Source organism: Chenopodium album, chromosome 6 (genome assembly GCF_948465745.1).
Source record: "Chenopodium album chromosome 6, dcCheAlbu1.1, whole genome shotgun sequence".
NCBI classification, from domain to species: domain Eukaryota; kingdom Viridiplantae; phylum Streptophyta; class Magnoliopsida; order Caryophyllales; family Amaranthaceae; genus Chenopodium; species Chenopodium album.
This window is the reverse complement of record NC_137839.1, coordinates 75,994,080-76,019,947: the sequence shown is the minus strand read 5'-3', so window position 1 is coordinate 76,019,947 and position 25,868 is coordinate 75,994,080. Positions and strand designations below refer to the sequence as shown.

General features: G+C 34.5%; 4 protein-coding genes across 4 annotated transcripts; all 4 read left to right on the top strand.

Annotated features, from left to right (window-relative positions):
- On the top strand, window positions 1-3,224 carry LOC145635340 (alpha-farnesene synthase-like). The gene is made up of 7 exons (XM_081686619.1): window positions 1-187; window positions 432-702; window positions 787-1,165; window positions 1,308-1,526; window positions 2,002-2,143; window positions 2,236-2,484; window positions 2,799-3,224. Exons 1-7 carry the CDS (start codon window positions 32-34, stop codon window positions 3,090-3,092), a joined length of 1,710 nt encoding a protein of 569 aa, XP_081542745.1. The 5' UTR covers window positions 1-31; the 3' UTR covers window positions 3,093-3,224.
- A 1,099-nt stretch (window positions 3,225-4,323) lies between these two features.
- LOC145636360 (uncharacterized) lies at window positions 4,324-10,312 on the top strand. Its single transcript, XM_081687901.1, has 6 exons — window positions 4,324-4,635; window positions 4,878-5,823; window positions 5,930-6,147; window positions 8,525-8,561; window positions 9,065-9,129; window positions 9,297-10,312. The coding sequence occupies exons 1-6, from the start codon at window positions 4,538-4,540 to the stop codon at window positions 9,781-9,783; spliced, it is 1,851 nt and encodes a 616-aa protein (XP_081544027.1). The 5' UTR covers window positions 4,324-4,537; the 3' UTR covers window positions 9,784-10,312.
- A 333-nt stretch (window positions 10,313-10,645) lies between these two features.
- Window positions 10,646-12,790, top strand: LOC145635339 (alpha-amylase-like). The gene is made up of 4 exons (XM_081686618.1): window positions 10,646-10,787; window positions 10,897-11,029; window positions 11,297-12,102; window positions 12,327-12,790. The coding sequence occupies exons 1-4, from the start codon at window positions 10,698-10,700 to the stop codon at window positions 12,591-12,593; spliced, it is 1,296 nt and encodes a 431-aa protein (XP_081542744.1). The 5' UTR covers window positions 10,646-10,697; the 3' UTR covers window positions 12,594-12,790.
- Window positions 12,791-14,810: 2,020 nt separating this feature from the next.
- On the top strand, window positions 14,811-17,317 carry LOC145635338 (BTB/POZ domain-containing protein At3g22104-like). Its single transcript, XM_081686617.1, has 3 exons — window positions 14,811-15,032; window positions 15,190-16,323; window positions 16,772-17,317. The coding sequence occupies exons 1-3, from the start codon at window positions 14,970-14,972 to the stop codon at window positions 17,204-17,206; spliced, it is 1,632 nt and encodes a 543-aa protein (XP_081542743.1). The 5' UTR covers window positions 14,811-14,969; the 3' UTR covers window positions 17,207-17,317.
- Window positions 17,318-25,868: the final 8,551 nt, after the last annotated feature.

Below are 25,868 nucleotides of genomic sequence, written 5' to 3'. Positions count from 1 at the left end.
TTAATATCTACATTACTAGTAATAAGCCAACATGAACAACACAAACTATACCCAAAACCAGTTAAACCAGCCAAATCATGAGATGAAATCGGATTCATGTGGCATAACACATGAACGACGAAGTGCTAATTACAAGCCAAACATCTGGAGCTATGATTTTGTTCAATCCCTTACAAGTGAATTTACAGTACGTGAGACATGATATAATCTATATATATTCGCGTTTTAGTTAGATGATCTTATATTTTCGTACATAGCTGTAGTACTCATTTTTTTTATTATATAGGTTCGAGTTATTAGACTGTCAATGTCACATAACATGCCTCGGGTCAAAATTCATCGCCTTTTAACTTAGAAGTTTAACTATTTTTTTTGTTACATAATCCAGAATAAAATGCAGAGTACTATAACTAGAATTTTTTTTAATGCAGGAAAGAAAATACAGAGAACGAGCAGAGAAGCTTAAAGTTAAGGTTATGCATATGTTGAGTGAAGCACCAGAGTTGTCGAAGCCACACATAGTCGAAACCATTAGGAAACTCGGTCTGTCCAACGCGTTACACATGGAAATCATGGACACCCTTGATTCCATGGTTTCTAATTTGAACAACAATAATAATAATGCTTGTTTTGAACAAAATATCTTAGGTACTTCACTAAGTTTTAGGCTTCTTCGGCAGCATGGATATAATGTTTCACAAGGTGATGAAATCCTTGCATACTAAACCTTAAGACTAAAAAATCGATAGTAAAGTACTAATAATACTGAATTGTTTGATTTCTCAGAAATGTTTGTCGATTTCATTGGTGAGGTGGATTTCTTCAAGGAAAACTCGAGTTCAAAATTCGACATTAGAGGCATCCTTGAGCTGTATGAGGCTTGTTTCCTAGCTGTGGACGGTGAAGAGCTTATGGAAAAGGCTAAGGCTTTTTCCCAAAAGTATCTCACAGACAATTATTTCGACATGGATGTTAACCTTGCTAAACAAGTTGCTTTTGCCTCAGAAATTCCATGCCATAGGAAAGTATTGTGGTTTGATGTCACCCGCCAAATTCGAGTTTATGAACTCAAAGATAATAAAAATCTAATATTACTTGAATTGGCTAAGCTAAATTTCAACATTGTACAAGCCATGCACTTAGAAGATCTCAAAGAAATGTCACGGTAAGGATATAATAATAATATTAGCGTGTAGTCCCTCTATTTTTAAATGTCGTGTGACAAAAATAGTGACAGTGGGAACATTAATGTTGACATTTGTAAATCGTATTTTCTAAGTGACTCCTAATCTTTTCCGTGTTTTCAGGTGGTGGAAAAATCTTGGGCTAATAGAAAACATCAGCTTCACACGAGATCGATTAGTTGAGAGTTTCTTATGGACAGTTGGAGTCGCTTGTCAACCACAACATTCACTTCTCAGAAAATGCCTTACAAAAGTTGTGACTTTTGTACTTGTTCTTGATGATGCGTATGATATATATGGTTCTTTGGAAGAGCTAGAGTGTTTCACCAGAATTGTGGAGAGGTTGGTTTATAAGTATCTCTAATAACCTATTATAAGACACGGCCTTACGTAAAGGCTAGTACGTACACACGTAGATGTAGCTACATAAATCATCATTGCTAGCTAAAAACGCGTAACTTTTTACCTATTTGTATCAGATAATAAACATTAGTACATAAGGTTAAATTCTTACATATTTCGAGTCAATTTTAACCATTTTTAAACAATGTTTGATGACATTTTTAGTTTGTTTATTACTCGTAAAAATCAATCGTTATCAGTGGCGGATGCAAGTAAAACTAAGTAGGGTCCCTTGACCCCACTTGAACATAAAAAAAAAAAACTTATATAATTTTATTTTTTTCCTATAAAAATTACTTAATTTTTTTAATCAAATGACCCGTTAAAATTTATCAAATGCATTTGACCCCATTGAATATGTTTTCTGGATCCGCCACTGTTCGTTACTATTTCTAATATATGTATCACATTTTAGATGGGATTTTGAAGAAGTTGAACAACTTCCAGAGTGCATGAAGATTTGCTTCAAGGCACTAGTAACAACTACTAATGAAATTGCTACTGATATCCAAAAAGCTAAAGGCTGGAACAACATATCGCCTTTCTTAAAATCCAGCGTAAGTTTTCTGCACTATTTTTGATTGCTACTGCATATAAAAAAAACCTGAGTTCTCAATTCTCATCAACAGACATGTTTTCGTTGTTTTAGTGGGCTGATTTTTGCAAAGCACTGCTAAGGGAAGCTTGGTGGTACAAGAAGCGATATATACCATCACTCGACGATTATCTAAATTCGGCATGGATCTCTTCCTCTGGTCCTCTGCTTTCCCTTATTGCTCTTCTCTGCACAGCTGATTGTACATCAAAGGAGCTCAATGATAAGTGGGATGACAGTCAAGATCTCATATATTACTCGTCGTTAATCATTCGACTCTTGAATGATCAAGGAACTTCAGCTGTAAGTACAAGAATTGAGCTAAATTTTTGTTACAGATCGGCCTGAGCTGTAAGCTCAGGCCAATCTGTAAGGTCCTATAACATAACACGTACTAATGTTTAATAGGCACCCAGACTATATTGTATCTTACAGAATTTTATGAGTCTAAAAAGCTAGCTAGCAAGAACGTAACAACTACTAGGCTAGATGAAATTTTTTGATTTTTGTACACGTACTAATGTGGAATTTTTATTTTGAAACGTACATACCTTTAAATTTATGTAATATGAAAAAATTCGAGATTGACTTTATGTTGTATTTCTCTCTTTCAATAGGCGGAACTTGAGAGGGGTGACGCACATTCATCCATCATGTGTTACATGGTAGACGCGGGTGTAACAGAGGAGATAGCTAGGGAGCATATGAAAGATATAATTGACAGTGCTTGGAGTAAAATCAACATGGAGTTACTCAGTGCGACTTCAAAGCAGCAAACATTTGTGAATCTTGTTATAAACACTGCAAGAGTATGCCATTTCATATATAAAAAAGGAGATGGTTTTAGCGTTCAAGATGGTGATACAAAGAACAAGATCAAACGTTTACTCATTGAACCACTCAAACTTTGAATTCGAATCATGACATATTTATAATTAGAGATACGGAGTGTAAATGATTGAAATTATGTATTTGCATGCGTGAAATATATAAAGTCAAAATGTTTAGCTAAAAGAGAATAAATGAAGTATAAATTAAATTAAGGTCATTTTTAGCTTACTAGCTATTGTAATATAATTTGCTTACAAATAATCTTCTTATTAAGTTTGGATACGTGTATTAATTAAGGAATTTAGTAAGGTGGAGACATGGAGTGAAAAGTAAGAGAAAGAAAGGTAGTGAAGGAGGCAAATGATCACATGAATTAAGTAAATAAATATTCCATTTTAAGTAGCAACAAGATTATTTGTGAACATTCTTAATTACTTCTTCTTCTTCTTCTTTTTTTTTTTTTTTTTTTTTTTTAATGGATCACTTTGACTTTTGCACTATTTACATACCATGATTCACTTAATTTTTCCAACTCTACAAAATAAATAAATGTTATTACATAATATATCATTAGATTAGTCATAATGGTTAGTTTCATAATATGATTTTGTTATAATTTTGACTAATATACTATTGAAAATATTAATGGTTAAAGTTATACCTTGACAAATATATCAGTCAAACTGATGCATTTAAATAAACACAAGGGGATTACATAGAATATGTAAATATTATGTTTGGATGAAGGGAGTATTATCTAACCATTTATGCCTCAATTCATTTAACAACTTAATGTACCGAATACGAATATCCTATCCAAAAATTGATTACTCCCTCCATGTTTATTTAAGTTTGATTTTTTTTTTTTTACTATTAACATATTGGTTTTAACTTAATTATATTACTAATTATAAAAAAAAAATATTATTATATAATATACTGTTGAATTCGTCATAATACATATAATTCCATGATATAATTTTTCCTATAATTCTACTAACATATATAATTATATATATTAATTAAATAAATTAATAGTCAAATTCGTGTCTCAACATAAATATTTAAAATGAAAAGTCGTTTTAAAATTGCCCTAAACTAAATTAGAGAGTCACTTTCTAGTTTCTTATAAGTTAGAACATATCACAGATGTTGGATCAGAGTAGCACCAAATGGCATAATAGATAAAGGATCATCATTCATCAGACAATTGTTAATCATTGATTCAATTTAATAAAATAATTAATTAATCAATTAATTAAATAATATGGTTAATTTATTTAAATAATAAAAATAGCCCAACAACATGACCAAATTCTTCTCCCGTGAATCAATCTCACACTTCTTCTTCTTCTCTCTCCTCCCCCTTTCTGGGTTCATCGATTCCACTAATCCTTCATTCATTCATTCATTAATCTTTTTCGCGCTTTTCCCCTTTCTCTCTCTCCTCCATTTCCCAGATTCTGTAAATTTTTTAGGGTTTTGATTTCAGTTGGAGGGAGAGAGAGAGAAAGTGTGTGAAAAAATGTCGAAGAAGAAAACTTGCGGAAGCACCATGACTCTCAAGGATTTTCATGGCGGTTCTATCCCATCTGACCTTCCTCTTCCTTCTGCACCTGGCGTGTATGTTCTTCTATTCTTATTGATTCAGTTTGATTTTGATTTTATTTGTAGAAATTTATGATTTTGATGTGATAATCGTTTGCCCTAAGATCTGAGCTATCTGGGTTTCAATTTGATTTTTGTTTTTTAGCTATTTGATTGTAATTTGTGTGGAAAAGGATGTTTTTTATTGTGTTTTTTTTATTGGATTGGATCTGTGATTGAAAACCCTAGCTTGATATTGCTTATGCGAATGAAAACAGGATTGCGAGGCCGGCTGATCGACCGGGGTTTGATCGACAAAGCTCATGGGGAAACCCAATGGGGGTTCGATCTGACCATCGATTGCGCCCGAGCTCGTCGGGTTCGATTAGAAGTTTGGATGATAATAAGACCCCTTTTCTTACTAGTACTGCTAACATAGGTAGAAATTTTGATGAGGATGAAAGGAAGCCGCTTGATGGGGGTGCTTCTGCTCCTCGTAGGACTGTGAATGATGATAGTAGTATTGGGGTTTCGATTCGGTCTGACCATCGAGCTGATGTTGGAAAGTTTTCTGGGCAACCGAGTTTGGGGCCTGTGGTGCCTCATATGGGGGGATCTGGGGGGAGCTCTTACTCGGCTAGGGTTGTTGAGGGAGGCCATTCAGGTGCTGGTGGGAGTTCTCGGCCAAATGCGTGGGGTGTTAAGAAAGAGACTCGTGTTGTGTCTGATGCTGGGCCATCTTCGTGGAGTGGGCAGAGTACTGTTTCTAAGTTTGCACAAGCAAGTGCACTAGACCAGATTTCGTCAGGGAGATGGCAGACTAAGCCAGTGCAACATCAGGTGGATGTAGAAGTCATTAGGTCATCTGATTCGCCTAATAGTTTGAATGGGAGGGAGAGTGACTCTTATGGTGGTGGTGTAAACATTTCTTGTGAAAGGGAATATAATGACACTACATTGGTGAGGCAGGTTGAAAGGGGTCTTGCAATAGAAGACGGGATTCGTGGTGGTTTTAAGGAGATGCCTGGTGTTGAGAGGGTGCATTCTCCAGTGCAGAATTCTGTGCTGTTTACTAACGAGGGTCAACCAGCTCACCCTGATGGAAAGTATGGAGGTCCTCTGTTGCAGCAGCCTCCAGAAGTGTCTGAAAGGCCTAAGTTGAAACTACTGCCAAGAACCAAGCCTTTGGATGTCCAAGAGCCATCTTCTGTTGACTATAGGCAGGTATGATTAATATGATAATTTGATAATTGTCAGATATCTAGGCTGTATGTTCTCTATTATGAATGCTTATGGTAATTGTTGTGTCCATCTTCCTGTTTTTATGAAGGGTTTTCAACAGCCAATTGATACTGGTCACTCAGACAGAATCCATAGCAATGCAAGTCATGTGAAACCTAGACCAAGTAGTAGTGAAGCAAACCAGGGGAAACCTGGAGTAAGTGGCAATGAAGCAGCTGGGCATCAGGTTGTGGAGCGTCCAAAGTTGAACTTAAAGCCACGTTCACAGCCAGCTGACAATGTAGTGGGAAATACTCAAAGAGAAAGGTAAGTTCCTTGCTTGGATGCTTCAGGAAGCTCATTTCTACCTGCATCCTTCTTTTGATTATTAAACCATTTGCTTTAAGTCCAATCTATATTTTGTAATTTCTAGTGAATCTCTTTACTTTGACATAGGCAGCTTGCCCTGTTGCTTCTGATTTGTGGTAGCCTGACATATTTTTTTTACCCTACTTTGTTCTGCTTTTTTATAAATTGAGCATTTTTTTAGGGTATTGGAGGGAGGGTGGGGTTCTGTGGGTTATTGCTTATAGCATGTGATTTGAATTTTTTGATCAAGTTTGATGATTCATTTTAAGTGAGTCTTTGTGTTTTCTATATAATGCATACAAGTGCTTTTATGTTTCTGGTAGATTAAGCCAAAGTTCCTTCTCCTTAACCTTTCTATAAGAGGAGGGTGAGGTAGGGTGGGAAGTGGTTTCTGATTCTTGTAAGGAGGTATCTGTGGTACTTGTGTTTGGAGGTTTTAAATAGAATGCTTATTTTTATCTGTATATAGCCATCATTTATTTTCTTTATTTTTTGTTATTTTGTAAAAGAACAAATAAATAAAACATATGATCATGAGTTATAACGTTCATTTATTTTTAATAAAATTAGTAGCCACATTCATTTTTTTTTAATAAAATTAGTAGCCTCTTATTAACCTGCAGTTAAGTTCTTAGGTTCATTGTGGCATTCCCAAACCTAAATTGGCCAGTTAAGCATTTCTTCCTGGCCATTTTTTTTAATTTATAGTCTGAAGTAAGAGTAATACTGCCGAGAAGATTCACGAAGCCATGTGGCATCAGCAATGCCATTTTTTCACTATGCCTTTCATAACTTGATTTTCAGACCCAGCTGCAACTGTAAGCTGCATTATGGTGCATCCGCCTAGTCACATGTTCTCATCCTTGTTTGCACATTCCAAACATGTTTCCCTAGGCAAACAATGTTTCAGTTGACATTATTTCTCAGTATTTTCACACCTTAACCTCTCTAAGAAATGTATGACCTATACTCAAGTAGAGTATTTTTGGAGGGAATTTTCTCTCCTAAACTCTACTTTATTCTTTTCTCTCTCAATTTTTTTTTTTTAAAAAAAAATTTGATTTAGATTTTTACATAAATATTAATTTGCCTTATTTTTTTTGAAAGAATTATTAATTTGTCTAGGAACTTTATTGTTTCATTATTTATTGTTGTGCTCATTTTTCTAGAAACTTCTATATTTGAATTTCACTTACTATAAATTTTAAAAACCGAGCATGGTTTGGGAGTTATTTAGTAGATTTACAAATTGCACCCCAAGCTACCACAGGACTTTTAGAGAAGGCTAATTCTGTATGTTCTTGCTGCCCTATCTGATATGAACATATGCACGGATTTATCAATTGTCTGCATCTCAAATGATTGAGAAGATGTCCTGATGTGTTGCACTGCTCTTTCTCCTTGTTTGAGAAAAGATAAAAATCGCCCTTTTGCTCGTGTGTGGAGCTCTCCTTTCTGCTACCAATTCCTTTCTTTGGTAGCATTTTTTTTTTTTTTTTTTTTTTTTTTGTTCTGTTTTTTCTCTTTGGTCATTATCATGTCATAACTTAGCTTTCTATTCAGCTCTGTTAAATTTGTTAATTGTGTGGAATTCTGGACAAGGTCATTTTAACGGTAGTCTTAAATTGTTTGTCACTCAAATTGGTATTGGTAGGCTTTTCTGTGGCAACAAAAATATAGAATATGGTGGAGATTGGGTATGTGGATGATCAAAGGTAGGGGAAGATGTGAACCTGAAATGTTTAATACTCGTTAGCATTATAGTAATTTCCTTAATTAAAACGGTTCCGTCTATTCTTTGTGTTTATTGTGAAGTAGTAGGCATTTTGCTTCAGTCAATTTTCTATTGGAAACAAACTCTAAGTTATTGGAGGGGCAGACTGTGCATCAAATCCTTCCTTAAGTTATGATCAGGAATTTCAGGATATGAGGTATTGTGGTGGGGTTGAGGTTAATTTTGAAGGGCAAGGTTACAGATTAACAATGTAATGTAGACTTATTTAGTTACTGTTTTATGGTGACAGGAAGGTACTTTGTTAGTGTTCTTACTGATATTTTGCATACTCACAAACTCCCATAGTCCCATCACCCCATGGTTTCCTTACAATAGAAATTTTCTGCTGATTCATTTTCTACCATTACATAGTTTCTTCAATTAATTCTCAACATGTACTTTGTCCTCCTTATAAGGCTGTATTCTGGTCTATAATAAATGATCTTTGTTTTTAAGACTAAAATATTTGTTATGTGGGATTAATATGTTGTGCCGAGTTGTGATTTCCTGAATCCTGATAAAACTGGCTTTAGAGTTAATTATCCGTTTGCATTAATGCAGGAAGGCGGTGTTTGGTGGTGCTCGGCCAAGGGAAATGGTAAATGTTCAAATTCAAGATTATCTTGTGTGAGCCTTTATTTTTTCTGTATATACTTGTGTTGTAATACTCAGACTCACCTAGGATTGTCCTGTCCAACTAGTGTCCAAAACTCTAAATGTTCGGATTTACTTCTTTGACATGGTTCAATGGACAGCAATTGGCTTGGAGCCTCATGAGTCATGAGTTGAACTGATGCAAATTTCGAGTGCTAGAGACTGTAGTTTAGAGGTTGAAATTAAGGACTAGTTTGCTACTCAGAATGAATGGCGGACTGAAAACATTGAAATACAAGGGAAAGGTGAAAAGCCTGTTACCTTTTTCTGAAGGATATAGAAAGCTTTCTTTTGCTTCAGAGTGTGGGGCTTGCAGTTAAGAGGTTGTGGTGCATTTGAAGCAGTAAAAGGAAATACCAGGGTCTTTAGGGATGAATATTTTTTTCTTTTGGGGTGGGGGGGTTTAGTTATTTGTTTTTGTCCTAAAAACTATTTTTATGTGGCCAGATTTTGAAGGAGCGTGGTGTTCATGATGTTGTCAACAGCCATGATGAAGCGCAAGGTCCAAGCCGGTAAGGATATTACTCTTCCCATTATATCAACCACAAAATTGATTTCATCTGTGTATTATATCTAAAACGCTGAAGGATTTTTCTCAACTGTACATTAAGTACTAAACTACTAGAGTATCTATCAGTTCTACGTGCTTACTTGTATGGATTATTGATTATTTGTGTAGGATTAAAAATGATTCCCCTCGTGCTGAAGTAGCAGCTCCTGCATATGGTAATACCTCACGCCAGGGTGAAAGGATCGATAATCTTTCCATTGATCAGAGGACTGGAAGAGGCCATGAGAAGAGAGACCAAAGAGGAGATATTCAGAGAGCTGATGTGCAAAGAAAGAATTGGCGTAATGAAAACTGGAGAAGTGGCCGAGACACCGAGAAGCATCAGCAGGAGAGGCAACCTTCACCAGAGACTTGGCGCAAGCCTGTTGAACAGCCTAAGCCTAGTGACACTGACAATTCTGGACTGCGTTTTGGAAAGGCTGTTTCTGCTGTTGATCTTGCACAAGCTTTTTCAAGATCAGTGTCAGGTCCCAAGCCTGTTGATCAATTATCTGGTCAAAGAGGACTTCCTGCTCAAAAGGGGCTCCCTGTTCGTTCACAGGTGCCCTTTTCAAGGCTTACCAGTTCACCAAGACCTCAGATCAATGGTTACTGATTGGTTTAAGACAATTGCTTGAGAGATCGCTCGATCGCGGGAGAGAGTGGACAGGAATTTGCTGCTTGTGCTGGATCAAGAGAAGTTGTGAGGAAAATGAGCTTAGGAATATGCCTGAAACATGGTGAATAATAAGGGGATTTTCAGCCGTCTTTGCTTTTTTTGCCGGATCGTTGAGTCCCAATGAGCAAGGAATATGCTGCTTGTGCTGGATCGCTTGCACATTCGTTTTTCCTTGTCAGGTAGAGGATTCAGGTCCTGTGATAGGCAAGGAACTGACTGGTAGTTGCTCAGTTATCGGCAAGTCAAAGCAGGGGGGTTTCTTCGATAATCCGCCTCATACCCATTTGATATGAATGATATTTGGTTCATTACTGTTTCAGATGATTACTAGGGTTTTTACAGACTTGCCTTTGAGCATGTCTCTGAAATGTCTTTGATGTACTTGAATGTGTGGAAATCAAATTTCATTGGACTCATCTTGAATTTCTGGCCAGTATATGAGCTTGTGCACCATTTTTTAGCATTCCGCGCATAGTTTTACGTGTATTATGTTAAAATTATTGAGCAATTCAGTCCATTAATGAAGTCCAAAAATTAGTACTCAGTGTCAACCTCTCTGAAATTCAATGAAATTAAAATATCTTGTGCAACCGTTGTACACGACCAAGTCGATTGCAATTGACCATAAGTATAAAAAGATGTATAGTTTTCTACCAGTCTTGATAAAGTTCAAGATAGGTGAATTAGAATTTAACAAGGCCAATAAACGACTTGTTCTTAGCTTGACTTTCAAGACAACGAAGACTTTTTAACAACTTGATTTTTATTATTTTATAATTCAATAATGATTGGTTTATGGCTTCTTAAAGGATAGATGAGTTTTGGTACCAATCATAATTGTTGAAGCGAAGATGAAGTTCTTACCTCTTGTTTCTCTTTGCTGTCTTCTTCTTGGCATTTCGCCTCTTCTTGTCGCTCCTACTCCGACGTTGCTGTTCCAGGTATGTCTTTGTCCGATCATGATATTTGTTTTTATGTCAATGAATATGTTTGGCTAATATTCGCGATTTCTAAGATAATATCATTAACACAAAAATATCTCTTGAATAGGGATTCAATTGGGAGTCATGTAATAAACAAGGAGGATTGTACAACTCTCTCTTGAACTCCATTGATGATCTTGCTAGAGCTGGTGTCACACATATTTGGCTTCCTCCACCTAGCCACTCGGTTGCTCCTCAGGGTAACGCCTTTTATCATACATTCTATTTTATCTCCTCTCACAACTTTATGTATTGAATTCTGTGTCACTTTATTATTTTACTTTTATCCTTAAAAAAATAAAAGAAAATGATTAGGTTGTGAGAGGAGATATATTCAGTTATTCACAGATTTATCTTAGAGAGAAACTTGAATTTACCTGTTCTTTATATATATATATTTCTGTAACAAGTTTGTTATGACAGAATTCGATCAGTTATGTTTTATAATTCATCTCTTTGAATTGCAGGGTATTTGCCAGGAAGATTGTATGATCTTGATGCTTCTCAATACGGAAACGAGCTTCAGCTGAAGACATTGATCAAAGCTTTTCGCCAAAAGGGAATAAAAGCTATTGCTGATATAGTGATAAACCATAGGTGTGCAGACTACAAAGATGCAAGAGGGATATATTGTATATTCGAGGGAGGAACTCCGGATGATCGCCTAGATTGGGGTCCTTGGGCCATTTGTAGGGATGATATTGAATATTCAGATGGCACTGGCCACCTAGATACCGGAGATGGTTATCCTGCTGCTCCTGATATTGATCATCTGAATTTACGAGTACAGAAAGAGCTGTCAGATTGGATGAATTGGTTGAAAACCGAGATTGGTTTCAGTGGATGGAGGTTTGATTTTGTGAGAGGTTATGCACCTAATATAACCAAGATATATGTTAAGCAAACTAAACCAGACTTTGTTGTAGGAGAACTTTGGAACTCGATTTCTACTCAAGATGGTAAGCCGGCGTATAATCAGGATGCACATAGAAATGAGCTGGTTACATGGGTTGAAAATGCTGGTGGAGGTGTTGTTACTGCGTTCGATTTTACTACCAAAGGTATATTGCAGGCTGCAGTCCTGGACGAGTGGTGGCGAATGAAGGACTCGAGTGGGCGACCGAGTGGAATGATTGGAGTTTCACCAAGACATGCTGTTACCTTCATTGATAACCATGACACTGGTTCTACTCAAAATTTGTGGCCTTTCCCATCTGATAAAGTTATGCAAGGATATGCTTATATTCTTACTCATCCCGGTATTCCATCAATTGTAAGTATGATCACTAGTTTTGTAACGTTCTTTTTCAAATTATATTTTTTTGGTATATAGAGAGCCACAAGGGCATGGATTGATGAGAATTGATCCCTGAATCTCTTAAAACTGGGAGAGAAGCTGTAACTACTTGAGCTATCCCTCACTCCTTTTTCGAATTATGTTACATTGTTGTAAGTATCTTTAAGACTAACCGTAAGTTATATTTTGTGATTTTACAGTTCTATGATCATTTTTTCGAATGGGGACTAAAGGAAGAAATCGTTAAGTTGGCTGCAATCAGGGTAAGGAATGGTATATGTGAATCAAGTAGAGTGATTATATTGGCCTCGGATTCCGACCTCTACGTTGCCATGGTTGATGAAAAGATTATTGTTAAGACTGGTTCAAGATTTGAAGTTGGTGACCTAGTTCCATCAAATTTTAAGATTGCTACTTCAGGAAACGATTACGCTGTTTGGGAGAGGGAAAGCTTAGTTGTAATATGAATGTTGACAATCAATTTGATTGTCAACGGTTGCTTCAATGTACTTACTTGTCTTGCATAATTATTCTCCTACATTTTTAATCAATTTTCATGTAATTGTATGTATCTCTTCGATGTTTTGATGCTCATAAAGAGTAGTCCAATATGTAAAATCGATAGACCCAAAAAGGTCAATTTAATTACGAAGTATATAGACAAGATTCGATCTTATATTTTAAAACAACTCCAAAAGTATTACCGACAAAGCAAGCTGACATCCATGATAAATTTTTTACAAGTTTAGCTGAATAATGTGGTCAAAAGTGGTCTTTACTTTAGTCAAAACTCTATCATAGTACCATAAGGTGAGATAGAATATGAAAAAAAAAATTATTTAACTAACTATTTCTATACTAGATTGGTAAGCAGAATACTTTTTCCAATTTTCTAGGTAATCACATATAAATGGAATGATTTAAATTGTTCATTTCAGTTTCCCACTTTGGGCATGGGAGAGTTTATTAATAATTACCCTTTTTCGTGGCATGTATTCAACAAGTTTTTCCCACAAGTTAAAAAGTGAGATTTTTTTGACTCCCTTGTCCCATTATCGAGAGATTGTTATATACACTCAGGTGTATCGTACACCCAATTAACCCCAAGGTTAGTTTTTGCTTTTATTTGATGATAAAATGAAAAACTAACATAAAAATGAGAGCAAATAATCATGATTATACGGTACACCCGGGTGTATAAAATAATATCTACCCATTATCTTCTTAACAAGCTTTTTCCACGACTCCACAAGATATAAAAAATGAGGTAGATACTTCTTAAAATTACATGTAAGAAACTAAAAAATACGTAGTATATTAGAAGCGTCTTTATACCAATTGATGCCATAATTGGCGCCTAAAAGTGTTGCTTGCATACCGGCAACGTGGGGCGAAAGGATAAAGACTATTGGAATAATTGGATAGAGACTTCGTTATAATTATTTTTGTTCACACTTGATGTGTTTTCTTATACAATAGGCAGGCGAAATATCATGCTTGATCATATTAAACGCGGGTCTGGACCAAGAGAGAAAGTCCACTTCACAAGTTCAAGGAGTTTCCATCCCAAAACCATATGGCAATAGGAGGAGTAGCCCATTAGCCTTATAAAGTGTTTAATTCTCTCTTCTCCAACCAATGTGGGACACTTACATGTGGTGACACTTGAGAAGTTTATTCTTTAATAGATCATAATTTTTAATGATCATACATTTGTCTAGATTTGTGTTGAATTATAGTGTTGAATTATTTTAAATTTGTTCAATATTAAATGGAATTTTAATTTTAATTATTAAGTGAGTAGCTAATCATGACCAAAAGGGCAAAAGGAGTAACCATCTTACCAATATTGTAATTCAAACGAAAGATAGGGCTATTGCATTAATATGAATAATGTCCTTGCATCTTTTAAACAAGTGTAATATAAAGTCCTGTCACATTTGCCATATTAAATTGAAAATATAAGAGAATGTAAAATTACGTCCAAAGTAATTAACATGATAGTATTTGTTGAGAGTATAAAACACTTCGATTTTTGTCAAGCTACTTGATAATTTAACTATTACTTGTACAATTTTGTTTCCGACACATATTGTCTTTGTTAAAATTATTGATTTAGCTAGGTAACATCATAAACATAATCAATAATCGCAATTTCAAACATGTAGAAAAACACGACACGCCTCAGGTGGGAAAACATACACCAACTAGAACCTCAAATACTTACCAAAAAATGCAATCAATTGACAAGATTAATTGATAATCAACTTTTGTCAGCTTTAGTTCATACATTACGGACCTACCATCTCAAAAAGACACCATAACAGGATTTATACCTTTATAATTAACGGACATTAGTGCTTATAAACAATTAGCAATCAGTTAATTAACATATTTGTCAAAAACAAAAAGATATTAAAAAATAACATACCCAAGAATATGTTTTTTTAATTACTTGTACTTTGTATAAAATTAGAAAAAAGCGAATCTTATTTCAAGGAACAATGAAAATAAAATAGATGACAATTTTGTCCACAAGTGGTTGGTTTTTTCTGGGATGGTCAACTTTTATCAACTAAATAAATTTATTAGTCTAATGTAAGACATGTTTTTTTGCTTCTCTTTGTTTTATGTTTTGTCTCTAAACTTGAAAAGTTGAAATTAGTGCAAATAACACAAAATTCCACAAATTAAAATTATACAAAGAAGCTTCTCTTTCTTTTTCAGTTCCACCCTATTCTATATTTCTATGTTGTTGCCTTTCACATCTTCATCCTTAATCACCATAAATAATTATAAATTTAGACATAATTTTGTTTAATTACTTGTTTTCAAACATCATTATGGAAATTAATTGTGACCTTCAAGTAGATGTCAATGGCCAACATATTTTTTGGGTGAACAAGGTAATTTTTCTTGATCATATTACATTATATTTGCATGTTATTACTACGTATAAAATATAGTTATAACCTATGTTTTTAATGCATTTACTACATAGTTGGTACATTGTATTACAATTTTGTGGTGTATTAACTTTCTTTTTTTTTTTTTTTTTGGCAGGAAATTTATGCTCAATTTTCTAGTAAGTTGAGCAATATATTTGAGAAAAGGTGCAAAAATGGTGGCAAGGAGATGAAAGTAATATTCCAAGACTTTCCGGGTGGACCGACCGGCTTTGAGCTTATCACAAGGTTCTTCTACAACAATGGTGTCATCGACATAACTCATTCGAACGTATTGTTTCTATACCATGTAGCTAGATACTTAGAAATAAACAAGGTTGTGTTTGGAAGGCCTAGTTTGATGGATCGAACCGAGAAATTTCTCGATGGAGTCGATTTATGGGATTGGTCCGAGCTCTTACTAGCATTGACCGACGGTCAACGTTTATTGATCGATATCAATCCAGTTTCTTCGGTTCGAAGGTTAGTAGGTGAGGTTGTTGAGAGGCTTGCATCGCGTTGTTTAACAACACCTTCCTCTTATTCTTCTAAGTGCTCGAGTTTTCGATCCTCATGTGATTCTAAGAGCACTCTAATAAGTAATAAAAGTGGCTATTTTCGTATGTTTTGGTGGTTCGAGGATCTTACAACAACTCTCACTATTGATTTGATTGAGTTATTGGTAAAGAAAATGGTGTTAGAGAAATTCGATCATGTTACAATAAGCAAGTTTATTTTCTACTATCAAAGAGTGAGAGTTCTTGGTGTTACAAATATAGTTGTAAGGGCTACAATCGTCGAAAAATTAATCAACCTACTTTCTCTCCTTGATAAGAGGATTATTTCAATCAAGGGATTGTTTGAGACCTTGAGGATTGCTTCAAATTTGAAGCTAACACAACCCTACAAGAGTAAACTCGAGATTTTAATTGGTTTGCAACTTGATCAAGCGACATTGGATGATTTACTTCTTCCATTTCCTCTAAGAAAAACAAAGAAATATACTATGTACAATGTGAACATTGTACTAAGATTTTTGAAGAATTTTCTTTTGGATGGGAACATAAGTCATCATAAGCTTTGCTCATATCCATTGAAAAGAGTAGCGCGATTGGTGGATTCATATGCTAGCGAAATTGCACCGGATCATCGATTGAAACCCTCCATGTTTGTTGCACTTACCATGGTAATCCCAGATTCTGCTCGTGACTCTTGTGACAAGATATACCAAGCTATTGAAATCTTTCTTGAGGTAACCATCCATTTTAAGTAATAGAAATATTTTTATTTGAAATTACAAAAATAAGTTGTTATTGTACAAAATAACTTATTATGGCTCAGTACTTTTTTTTTATTAGTACTTAGGCCCTGTTTGATTCACCTTAATTTTGCTGAACTGAAACTATTTTTACTGAACTGAACTTAATTTTACTGAACTGAAATTATTTTTACTGAACTTAAATTATTTTTACTGAACTTAAATTATTTTTACTGCTTTTCTATTATAATTCTTCTTTAAGAAAACTAAATTTTACTGAACTGAACTTATTTTTACTGAAGTGAAATTATTTTTACTGAACTAAAATTAATTTTACTGAACTGAATTTATTTTTATTGAACTGAAATTATTTTTACTTAATATTATTTTTTTAAGGTGAAAAGAACAGGGCCTTACTCTTTTATGCTACTTATGTTTGTAGGCTCATCCAAAACTCAATGAAGAACAAAAAACTCAAATATGTGCAGCATTGAACTACAACAAGCTTTCGCCACAAGTACTAAACCGGCTGTCTAGAAACACTAGTTTTCCGTTGTTAGCAATAGTACAAGCCGTAATACATCAAAATCCTACACTAAAACGCTCAATCAAGGACACTAATCACCTCAAAGTATTTAGGAATTTGAGTTGTAGGGGTCATGAAGCGAAATCGTTCACAACTAGGGATGAAGTTCTTGTCAAAGAGTTAGCCAAGAAGGAGGAGTTTAGAGTGCATCTACAAGAAATGGGATGGACAGTTGTAGAATTAGAAAATATTTTTGGTAAGTTACAAAGTCATTATGTCACAAATGTAATGACAACACCAAAAGTGTGTTGTGTACATAATGTTAAACATCTCCCAAAGCTTTGTTCATAATGGTAAGTGTTAGGATTATTTAGGACGACTTTAATTAGTTATTGTACTTCTTCATCATTGTGGTAAACTTTTGAGGCTTGGACCTCAGTAAATGAAAAGTATGGCAAGGAAAATTCCTCATTATATCCCCCCTTTTTAAGTACGTATAACGTATTATGATTCAGTAAACATTGATGTATGTTTTATTTATTTTTTTCGGTGTATGTGTATATAATCCGTATAACTTTTTATAGTTATTATTTTTGAACTATGTAGCATGAAAATGACTCGAGCTTTGTTAATAAAAAAAACATGTCGCAAATAAGAATTCCTTAAGCGTCAGTCACTTTTAAGCCTCATTAACACATAATGTCATTTCTTAGCTTTATTAACACATAAGGTCGTTTCTAAGCTTCAATAACGCAGAAGCTCCGGGTTTCGAAAAAGGAGAGACCTCAAGTCTTTTTAGCCTAGTTTATGAACTTTTGTACGTTATTTTAGATTATCTGTTTGTATTCATCAATTGACAATGATAGTAAGAAAAAAGTTGACTATTAGGGTTTTACAACTTAGGGCCTGTTCATATTTACTTATTTTCAATTCAGTTCAGCTCCAATCAGTTTAGTTCAGTTCAGTTCAGTTCAGTTCAGCTCCAATCAGTTCAGTTCAGTTCAACTCTTAATTTCCCTCTTTCATAAAATATTCATTTCAGCTTAGTTCAGTTCAGTTCAGTTCCAATCAGTTCAGTTCAGTTCAGTTTCAATCAGTTCAGTTCAGTTCAATTCAGTTAAGCTTAGTTCAGTAAATATGAACAAGCCCTTAATGAAAAACTTTAGTGGGGTGACTAATTGGGATGACTAATTCCGAAGGCTTATTTTGGAAGAAAACTTGAACTTTTGGTCAAAAAGTTGGCAAGCTAGCTTAATTCCAAATAGGGTGGTTCTGTTTGTTGAACAAATTATTTGGAATTCCAAGATTGATTAAAAAAAAAAAATTGTACATCTATATAATATTGTGCCATTATTTAGAAGGTTCTTGGACCAATTAATTAGTATATCTATGTTCATATTGGAAAATGTAAATAACTTGGACTTATAAGTGGGCACCAAACTAATTTTATTTTCCCACTTCTTTTAGTAAAGTAACATCTTCTAAAGAACTGTATATGGTTCATGACGAGTAAATTTATTTTGCGATGGATGCGGCTGTGAGTACGCTTGTTGTGGACCTAGCTAGATCATAATCACAACATTAACGATTTTTCTAATATTATAAAGGTCTCGTCTGGAAAAAGTAGCAGTAGCGGCAAATGGCTTTTAGCGATCGAGTATTGTTAAGATGACAACTAGAGCTGTCAATTCAGGTGACAGGTCGGGTTTGGATTGGGTAAGAGTGGGTCGGGTCAACTCAGGTCGGGTCAATTCAGATTAATTCCATAACCTATGCAGATCGGGTTTGGGTTGGGTCATGCTTAAGTAGGGTCACGTCGAGTCATGCTTCTTATCGGGTTTAGGTTGGGTCGGGTGAACAATAGGTCGGGTTTAATTCGGGTTTTCACGGGTTTAATCGGGTTAGGGTAATTCTCGAGTTCGAGTCGGGTTCGGTTCAAGTCAATAATTTGCAGGTTAGAATCAGGTCAGGTCGGGTCATTCTCGGGATTGAGTCGGGTTCGGTTCAAGTCAATAATTTGCGGATTATAATCAAGTCGGGTCATTTTCAAGTCAGGTCATTCTTTGGTTTAAGTCGGGTTCGGTTCAAGTCAATAATTTGCGGGTTATAATCAGGTTGGGTCAATTTCAAGTCGGGTCATTCCCGGATTCAAGTCGGGTTATGTTCAAGTCAATAATTTGCAGGTTACAATCAGGTCGGATCATTTCCAATTCAGGTCATATTCGGGTTCAACTAACTATAAATAGATAATTATCATTTTTATCAAGCTAATTATTTCCTTTGACTATAATATATATGGAAATATACTAGGGAATTGTACAGTCTATAATTTAGGAAGAAAATTATCTCCTATGACCATACAACAAATATATACTATATTTAACTCTTAAATTTGAGGATGATGCTCCTTTCTTTTGCTGGCCTGGACTGACTTGGTCTCCCTAGACAAAATGCTTTGATCAACAATAATAAGGTGGTCTAAATTGCAGTTAAGATGATTTGAAATCGGGTCAGGAATAATTTGGGTTGAATTTAGGTTGGGTCAATAACAAGTCGTGTTAATTTCGAGTCGAGTTAGTAACAGATTGAAATAAATTTTTGGGTTGGGTAAGTAATAGGTATAGTAAAATTCGGGTTGGGTCAATAACAAGTCAGGTTGAATTTGGGTCTGGTTAATAACAAGTCGGGTTGATTTCGGGTCAGATTTGTAACATGTTTGGTGAAATTCGGGTCGGGTTAGGAACGGGTCGGGTTGAATTCAGGTCAGGTTAGTAACAAGTAGGGTAAAAATCGGGTTTTGACGGGTTAAAACGGGTTTGGGTCAATTTCGGTTCAAGTAGGGTTCGGTGCAAGTTAATTAAATTGGCCATTGTAAACCGGTAAATCGGGTTGTAAACCGGTAAATTGGCCGTTTAAAAGCAAATTGAATGGTTCCACACACCCAATTGGACTCCCGGAGAGTATTAGGGACCATGGTAAACAATTCGGCAATTTTTTATTTCCGGGCGAAAAAAAGTCAAAAAATTTCAAAATTGAAGCCTAATATCAACACTTTTTGAGAAACTTTGGAGGTTTCGGGGCCCGGTGTCGAAAAGTCTTGAAATTCTATGGAATACATCTCGGGGTCATATAATGCCGTTTGGAACCATATACGATCATTATTTGTTGTCATAAATGTTCGTTGTAGGCTTGAATTAATGAAATTAGTGCAAGTTATAAATCGGTAAATTGGTCGTTGAAAGGCAAATTGGATGGTTCCACCCACCCAATTTGACTCCAGGAGAGTATTAGGGACCATGGTAAACATTTCGGCAATTTTTATTTACACGCGAAAAAAAAATCAAAAAATTTCAAAATTGAAGGCTAATATCCACATTTTTTGAGAAATTTTGGAGGTTTTGGGGCTCGGTGTAGACAAGTATTAATATTTTAGGGGATACATCTCGGGGTCATATAATGCTGTTTGGAACCATATATGATCATTATATGTTTTCATAAATGTTCGTAGTAGGCTTGAGTTAATGAAATCCGTGCAAGTTGTAAACCTGTAATTAAATTGGTCGTTTTAAGGCAAATTGGATGGTTCCACCAAGCCAATTGGAATCCCAGAGGGTAGGGGCGAGCATGGGACGGGTACCATTAGTACTAACGGTTCGGGTACCCGATACCCAAAATCCCTAAAAGTGATATCCGTATTCCGAACCGATAAGTTCGGGTACTCAGACTTCGGGTACCCGGATATTCGGATCGGTTATTGGGTACCCAATAAGATATCCAATAATGATAATTAAACTTAATTATGTAGTTATTATAATATAATTTACCACTAATTAACAACATTATCATATAATTTTGACCAAATTATTAATAATATTACAAATCATTGATATTATAAAATAATTATATAGTAAAGTAAGAGTTTAGATGTTTAAAAAATAGATTTAAGTAGGGAAACAAGGAAAAAAAATGCTTATCGGAACGGATCGGGTAACCGTTAATTTTAAAATGATACCCAATATCCATACCCGATAACAAATTATCGGAACGGGTACCCGAACCGTTATGAATATCGGATTGGGTACCCTAATTTTTGAAAAGGTTACGGATCGGTTTTCAGGTAGTTTTGCTCAGCCCTACCTGAGGGTATTAGGGCCCATGGTAAACATTTCGGAATTTTTTATTTTAGGGCGAAAAAAAAGTCGTAAAATTCCAAAATTAAAAATTAATATCCACGCTTTTTAAGAAATTTTAGAAATTTCAAGTCCTGGTGTCAAAAAGTCTTGAAATTTTAGGGGATACATCTCAGGGTTATATAATGCTGTTTGGAACCATATATGATCATTATTTGTTGTCATAAATGTTGTGGTAGGCTTGAGTTAATGAAATCGGTGCAAGTTGTAAACCGGTAAATTGATCGTTTAAAGGCAAATTGGATGGTTCCACCCACCCAATAGGACTCCCGAAGGGTATTAGCGACCATAGTAAATATTTCGTCAATTTTTATATCCGGGCGAAAAATAAGTAAAAAATTTCCAAAATTGAAGGCTAATATCCACGTTTTTTGAGAAATTTTGGAGGTTTCGGGGCCCATTGTCCAAAAGCCTTAAGATTTTAGGGGATACATCCCGGGGTCATATAATACCGTTTGGAACAATATATGATCATTATATGTTGTCAAAAATGTTCGTGGTAGGCTTGAATTAATGAAATTGGTGCAAGTTGTAAATCGGTAAATTGGTTGTTTAAAGGCAAATTGGATGGTTCCACCTACCTAATTGGACTCCGGGAGGGTATTATGGATCATGGTAAACATTTCGGAAATTTTTATTTCCGAGCGGAAAAAAAAAACAAAAAAAATTCAAAAATTGAAGGCGAATATCCACGGTTTTTGAGAAATTTGGAGTCTTTTGGCCCGGTATCTAAAAGTCTTGAAATTCGAGGGAATACATCTCGGGGTTATATAATGTCGTTTGGAACCATATATGATCATTATTTGTTGTCATACATGTTTGTGGAAGGCTTGAGCTAATGAAATCGATGCAAGTTGTAAACCGGTAAATTGGTCGTTTAAAGGAAAATTGGATGGTTCCTCCAACCCAATTGGACTCCAGGAGGGTATTTGGGACCATGGTAAACATTCCTCCGTTTCTATTTAGTTGACGAGTTTGATTTAGGCACATATATTAAGGAGAGGAGAGAGAGTGAGAGAGAATGAAAAAGTAAGTGGGGTACATTGTAAATGCAAAGTAAAAAATTTACACAAAATGAAAACGTGTCAACTAAAAAAAACTTCCTAAAAAAGAATACGTGGCAACTAAAAAGAAACGGAGTAGTATTTAAAAAGTACGGAGTAATAAAATTGTGACAAACCCTACCCGCTTCTTCTATTTTTAATTATTGTTCCTAGACTCTACACAGTTGATAAATTTTAGATGAGGAAGAAGTAGTGACGTATAGTAATTTAGTAAGTTGGAGCTGTATAATGTATCAAATTCTTTTTTGCACTCCATCTCTATTTGCTTTGGGAACTTTGTAATTACTTTGGACAAAGTTAAATCTAAAACTAAAAAATATAAATAAGGGCATTTTACATAGATTTTAAATTTGAACAAATAAATTTTTTTACAACTAGCTAATTTACAATAGTTTACTCAGTAGATTAGTTTTAACAGAAATAAGTTTATCTCCAAAAAAAAAAAAAAAAAAAAAAAGTTACACAAGTAATAAGTTACTTTTTCTTTCTAAAAAAAGTTACTTTAAGCAAGAATTAAACCAAAATATGTACAATAAAATAAGATGACAAAGCTTCCATTTTCTCTGTTCTTCTCTTCGCGTAACTCTAGATGACAGGCAATGGGGAAGATAACCCAAATTATATATACAAGTACATAAAAAAAAATGATGCATGTTTGTTTGATTAGAATGTCTGCAAGTTTAAGAATAGTTTGAATGAACAAACATATAAATTTTCACTACACAATTAATGACACTCTATTCAATACAAACAGACAAACCTTGATTGTATTAATTGAAAACTTGCTTTTTAGAAGTTCCGATTTCTTTTGGGAGTAAGAGACCTCATTAATAGTCTCCAATAAAGTCAAGATTCTCTCTTTCTCTCTCTCTTTTTTTTTTGAATACTTACTCCATCCACTTTAATTTACACAAATTCTTATACGAGTATGAGGTTGGACATATCGCGTGGCTAGCCATTTTAGGGGTTACTTCGTGACTCGTGAGTGTTATAAAGGTTATCCGGCCTGTCGGTGTTCAACAACAGTTAATTTGTTAGAGTTATAGGGATTGCTTTGCTAGTGTTATAAGGATGGATTAATCAGTGTTATAAAAGGTTATTTCATCAGTGTTATAGCTTATAGGGGTTGTTCAATCAGTGTTAAATGAGTTACCCAATCAGTGTTTTAAGGGTTACTTTGTTTTTTTACAAGCGGCCACGTACGATGCTACCAACGCACTCTTTAATTTAAGTGTCTTGATTTGACTTTTGTACTATCATATAATACTATTTTTTTTTTCACCTTGTTCTTGTCTAGCCATGCATGGATGCATAAGTTTCCTTGCAATCACAGTAAATATTTTCCCTGTTTTAATTTGCGCTTTGAGTGTTTATCTTTAATGATTGAAGAGAAAGTTACTCAAAAACTTTGGAAACCATTAAAGGTCAGTCTATTCATGTTTCCCATTCTATGCTGATGATGTGTTTATGTTTGGCTATGCTTCAAAATCCAGTGTTTAAATTATTGTGGATATTTTAGATGAATTTGGAAGCATTTCGGGTTTAAAAGTTAATCAAAATATATCCACTGTAATTTTTCCAAAAAAAAAAAAAAAAAAAAAAAAAAATCACATTATTAGAAAAGATTTGGAAAGATATTTTGAAAGGAAGACATGTTTTAGATGAATTAGTGCCTTTCTTTTTTTATTGTAATGTGAATGCTTCTCAATATCAAATTTGGAAAGATATTTTGAAAGGAAGACATGTATTAGCTTCGGGTTTAAGGGTTGGTATTGGTAATGGTAGAACGACTTCTCTTTGGTATCATCACCATTGGGTTGGCAATGCACCATTATATTACATACTCTTATGGATGTTGAGGTACCTAATTCTAAAGGTCATTGGAATGTGGCAAATATAATAAAGAATGGTTCTTGGTATTTGAAGGATATTGAGCATCTTTTGCCTTTTTATATTCTTACAACGATTAGAGCAACTCCCTTATAGTAAGCCTGACATCTTAACAATCAAATCAGCTTATCATTTCTTACCAAAGGATCATTGTGTGCCATCTCTTAAATTACATTCATGGAAGGCTTTGTCGAAGGTTTATGCACCTTTTAAGTATAAAGTTTTTGTTCGGAATTGTGCTCACTCTATCTTACCAGTTGCTAAATCCATTTCTGTTTCATGCCTTTAATGTCACCAACATGTTCAAGATGCAATTTATATAATGAATCACACATTCATTTGTTTCGGGATTGCTTCTCTTCTTCTATACTTCGTTTTATTATGGAATGATATTTCGGAATTTATATAGTGAAAGGGTTAGCTTTACTAGAACTGGTTATTAGCGGAAGTAGTTTTGCCTTACTCTTAGGCATTCTTTTGGGCAGCATTGATTTTCAATGTATAAATTACATGATGCTTGTTGTAATTAAACCATTGGCAATAGCCGGTTAATATAATAGATATTTTGTGAAAAACTTCCTTTTAAACTTTGTCTTTTGCGAGAAAATACCCTAAAAACAAAATGTTGTAATTAACTACCTTATAAAGTATAAATGTTGTAATTAACTATCTTATAAAGTATAAAATGTTGTAATTGACTACCTCCCATCGGAATAACACATTTGATTTTTATTTTCCGGTGTTGACCATGTCATGTGAGGGTCACATGACCCTTTAATGACTTAATTCCCCCCTTTCTCCCAAAATTTCCCGTTTTATACCAACTATTTTCCATAACAATACGATTATTCATTAAAGCGGGAAATTTTGGGGGAAAGAGGGGAATTAAGTCATTAAAGGGTCATGTGACATGGTCAACGTCGGGAAATAAAAGTCAAATGTGTCATTCCGGTAGAAGGTAGTCAATTACAACGTTTTATATTTTATAAGGTAGTTAATTACAACATTTTGTTTTTAGGGTAGTTTTTTGCAAAATTTGGAGTTTAAAAAGGTAGTTTTTCACAAAAAAAAATCCTAATATAAATGATATTTTGTTTGTGTTAAAAAATGGTTGTATTTTTTTTTATTTTTTTTTTAAATAAAGGAAAAAGAAGAAAGAATGAAGTTTGGGCTATTCCATGGGCTGGTCTAGTTGGGGCCTGTTGTATTGTAATTTGTCAAGTATACCCCATGATAAAGCCTTTATCACCTCCGGAATAATTATTTTTGTTTGAAATTTTGTGCAATGAGCTGAGTTACCATTGAATCATTCTTATCACAGTGAAGAAATAAACTCTTCAATGACAAATATTCTCACATTCAACAAAGTGATCATTAGCAGCTTATATAAAATTAACAAGAAAAATTCTCATATGTTGGTAGCCAACACATCATTGGTGAAACACGTAAATACTTCCACGGGCAGGCAAGAGTAATAGATTTATTGATCTTAGGGAATACTTATTACAGATTTGAGACCAATCACAGAAAAGATTGATTGTCTCTCAGATTTCTAATGTTATCTATCTCATGTCTCACATATGAGAATTACACAGAAGACTCTCAGATTTCTAAATAACCACTCAACTTATTCGGCTAGGGGTAACCCTAAAGTGTATATATAAAACTCTCTAAAACAGAAACTGATTTGGGCCAAAGCCCAATTAATAACCACACGGACCAAAACCACATGACCGTGTGGCGTGTGATATGTCTTGTAGTCATGGAACTACGTACACGACCATGTACCATAAACCACATGGCAGTGTATATTAAAGAGTACATAATAACACTAACTACACAATCTTGTACAATGGACTATATCATCAT

Coding starts and splice junctions, on each gene's coding strand:
- LOC145635340 (XM_081686619.1), top strand. CDS start 32: ATGAACAACACAAACTATACCCAAAACCAGTTAAACCAGCCAAATCAT. Junction 703..786: donor TGGATATAATGTTTCACAAG/GTGATGAAATCC, acceptor TTGATTTCTCAG/AAATGTTTGTCGATTTCATT. Junction 1,166..1,307: donor GATCTCAAAGAAATGTCACG/GTAAGGATATAA, acceptor CCGTGTTTTCAG/GTGGTGGAAAAATCTTGGGC.
- LOC145636360 (XM_081687901.1), top strand. CDS start 4,538: ATGTCGAAGAAGAAAACTTGCGGAAGCACCATGACTCTCAAGGATTTT. Junction 4,636..4,877: donor CTTCCTTCTGCACCTGGCGT/GTATGTTCTTCT, acceptor GAATGAAAACAG/GATTGCGAGGCCGGCTGATC. Junction 5,824..5,929: donor CTTCTGTTGACTATAGGCAG/GTATGATTAATA, acceptor GTTTTTATGAAG/GGTTTTCAACAGCCAATTGA.
- LOC145635339 (XM_081686618.1), top strand. CDS start 10,698: ATGAAGTTCTTACCTCTTGTTTCTCTTTGCTGTCTTCTTCTTGGCATT. Junction 11,030..11,296: donor CCACTCGGTTGCTCCTCAGG/GTAACGCCTTTT, acceptor TTTGAATTGCAG/GGTATTTGCCAGGAAGATTG. Junction 12,103..12,326: donor ATCCCGGTATTCCATCAATT/GTAAGTATGATC, acceptor GTGATTTTACAG/TTCTATGATCATTTTTTCGA.
- LOC145635338 (XM_081686617.1), top strand. CDS start 14,970: ATGGAAATTAATTGTGACCTTCAAGTAGATGTCAATGGCCAACATATT. Junction 15,033..15,189: donor ATATTTTTTGGGTGAACAAG/GTAATTTTTCTT, acceptor TTTTTTTGGCAG/GAAATTTATGCTCAATTTTC. Junction 16,324..16,771: donor CTATTGAAATCTTTCTTGAG/GTAACCATCCAT, acceptor TTATGTTTGTAG/GCTCATCCAAAACTCAATGA.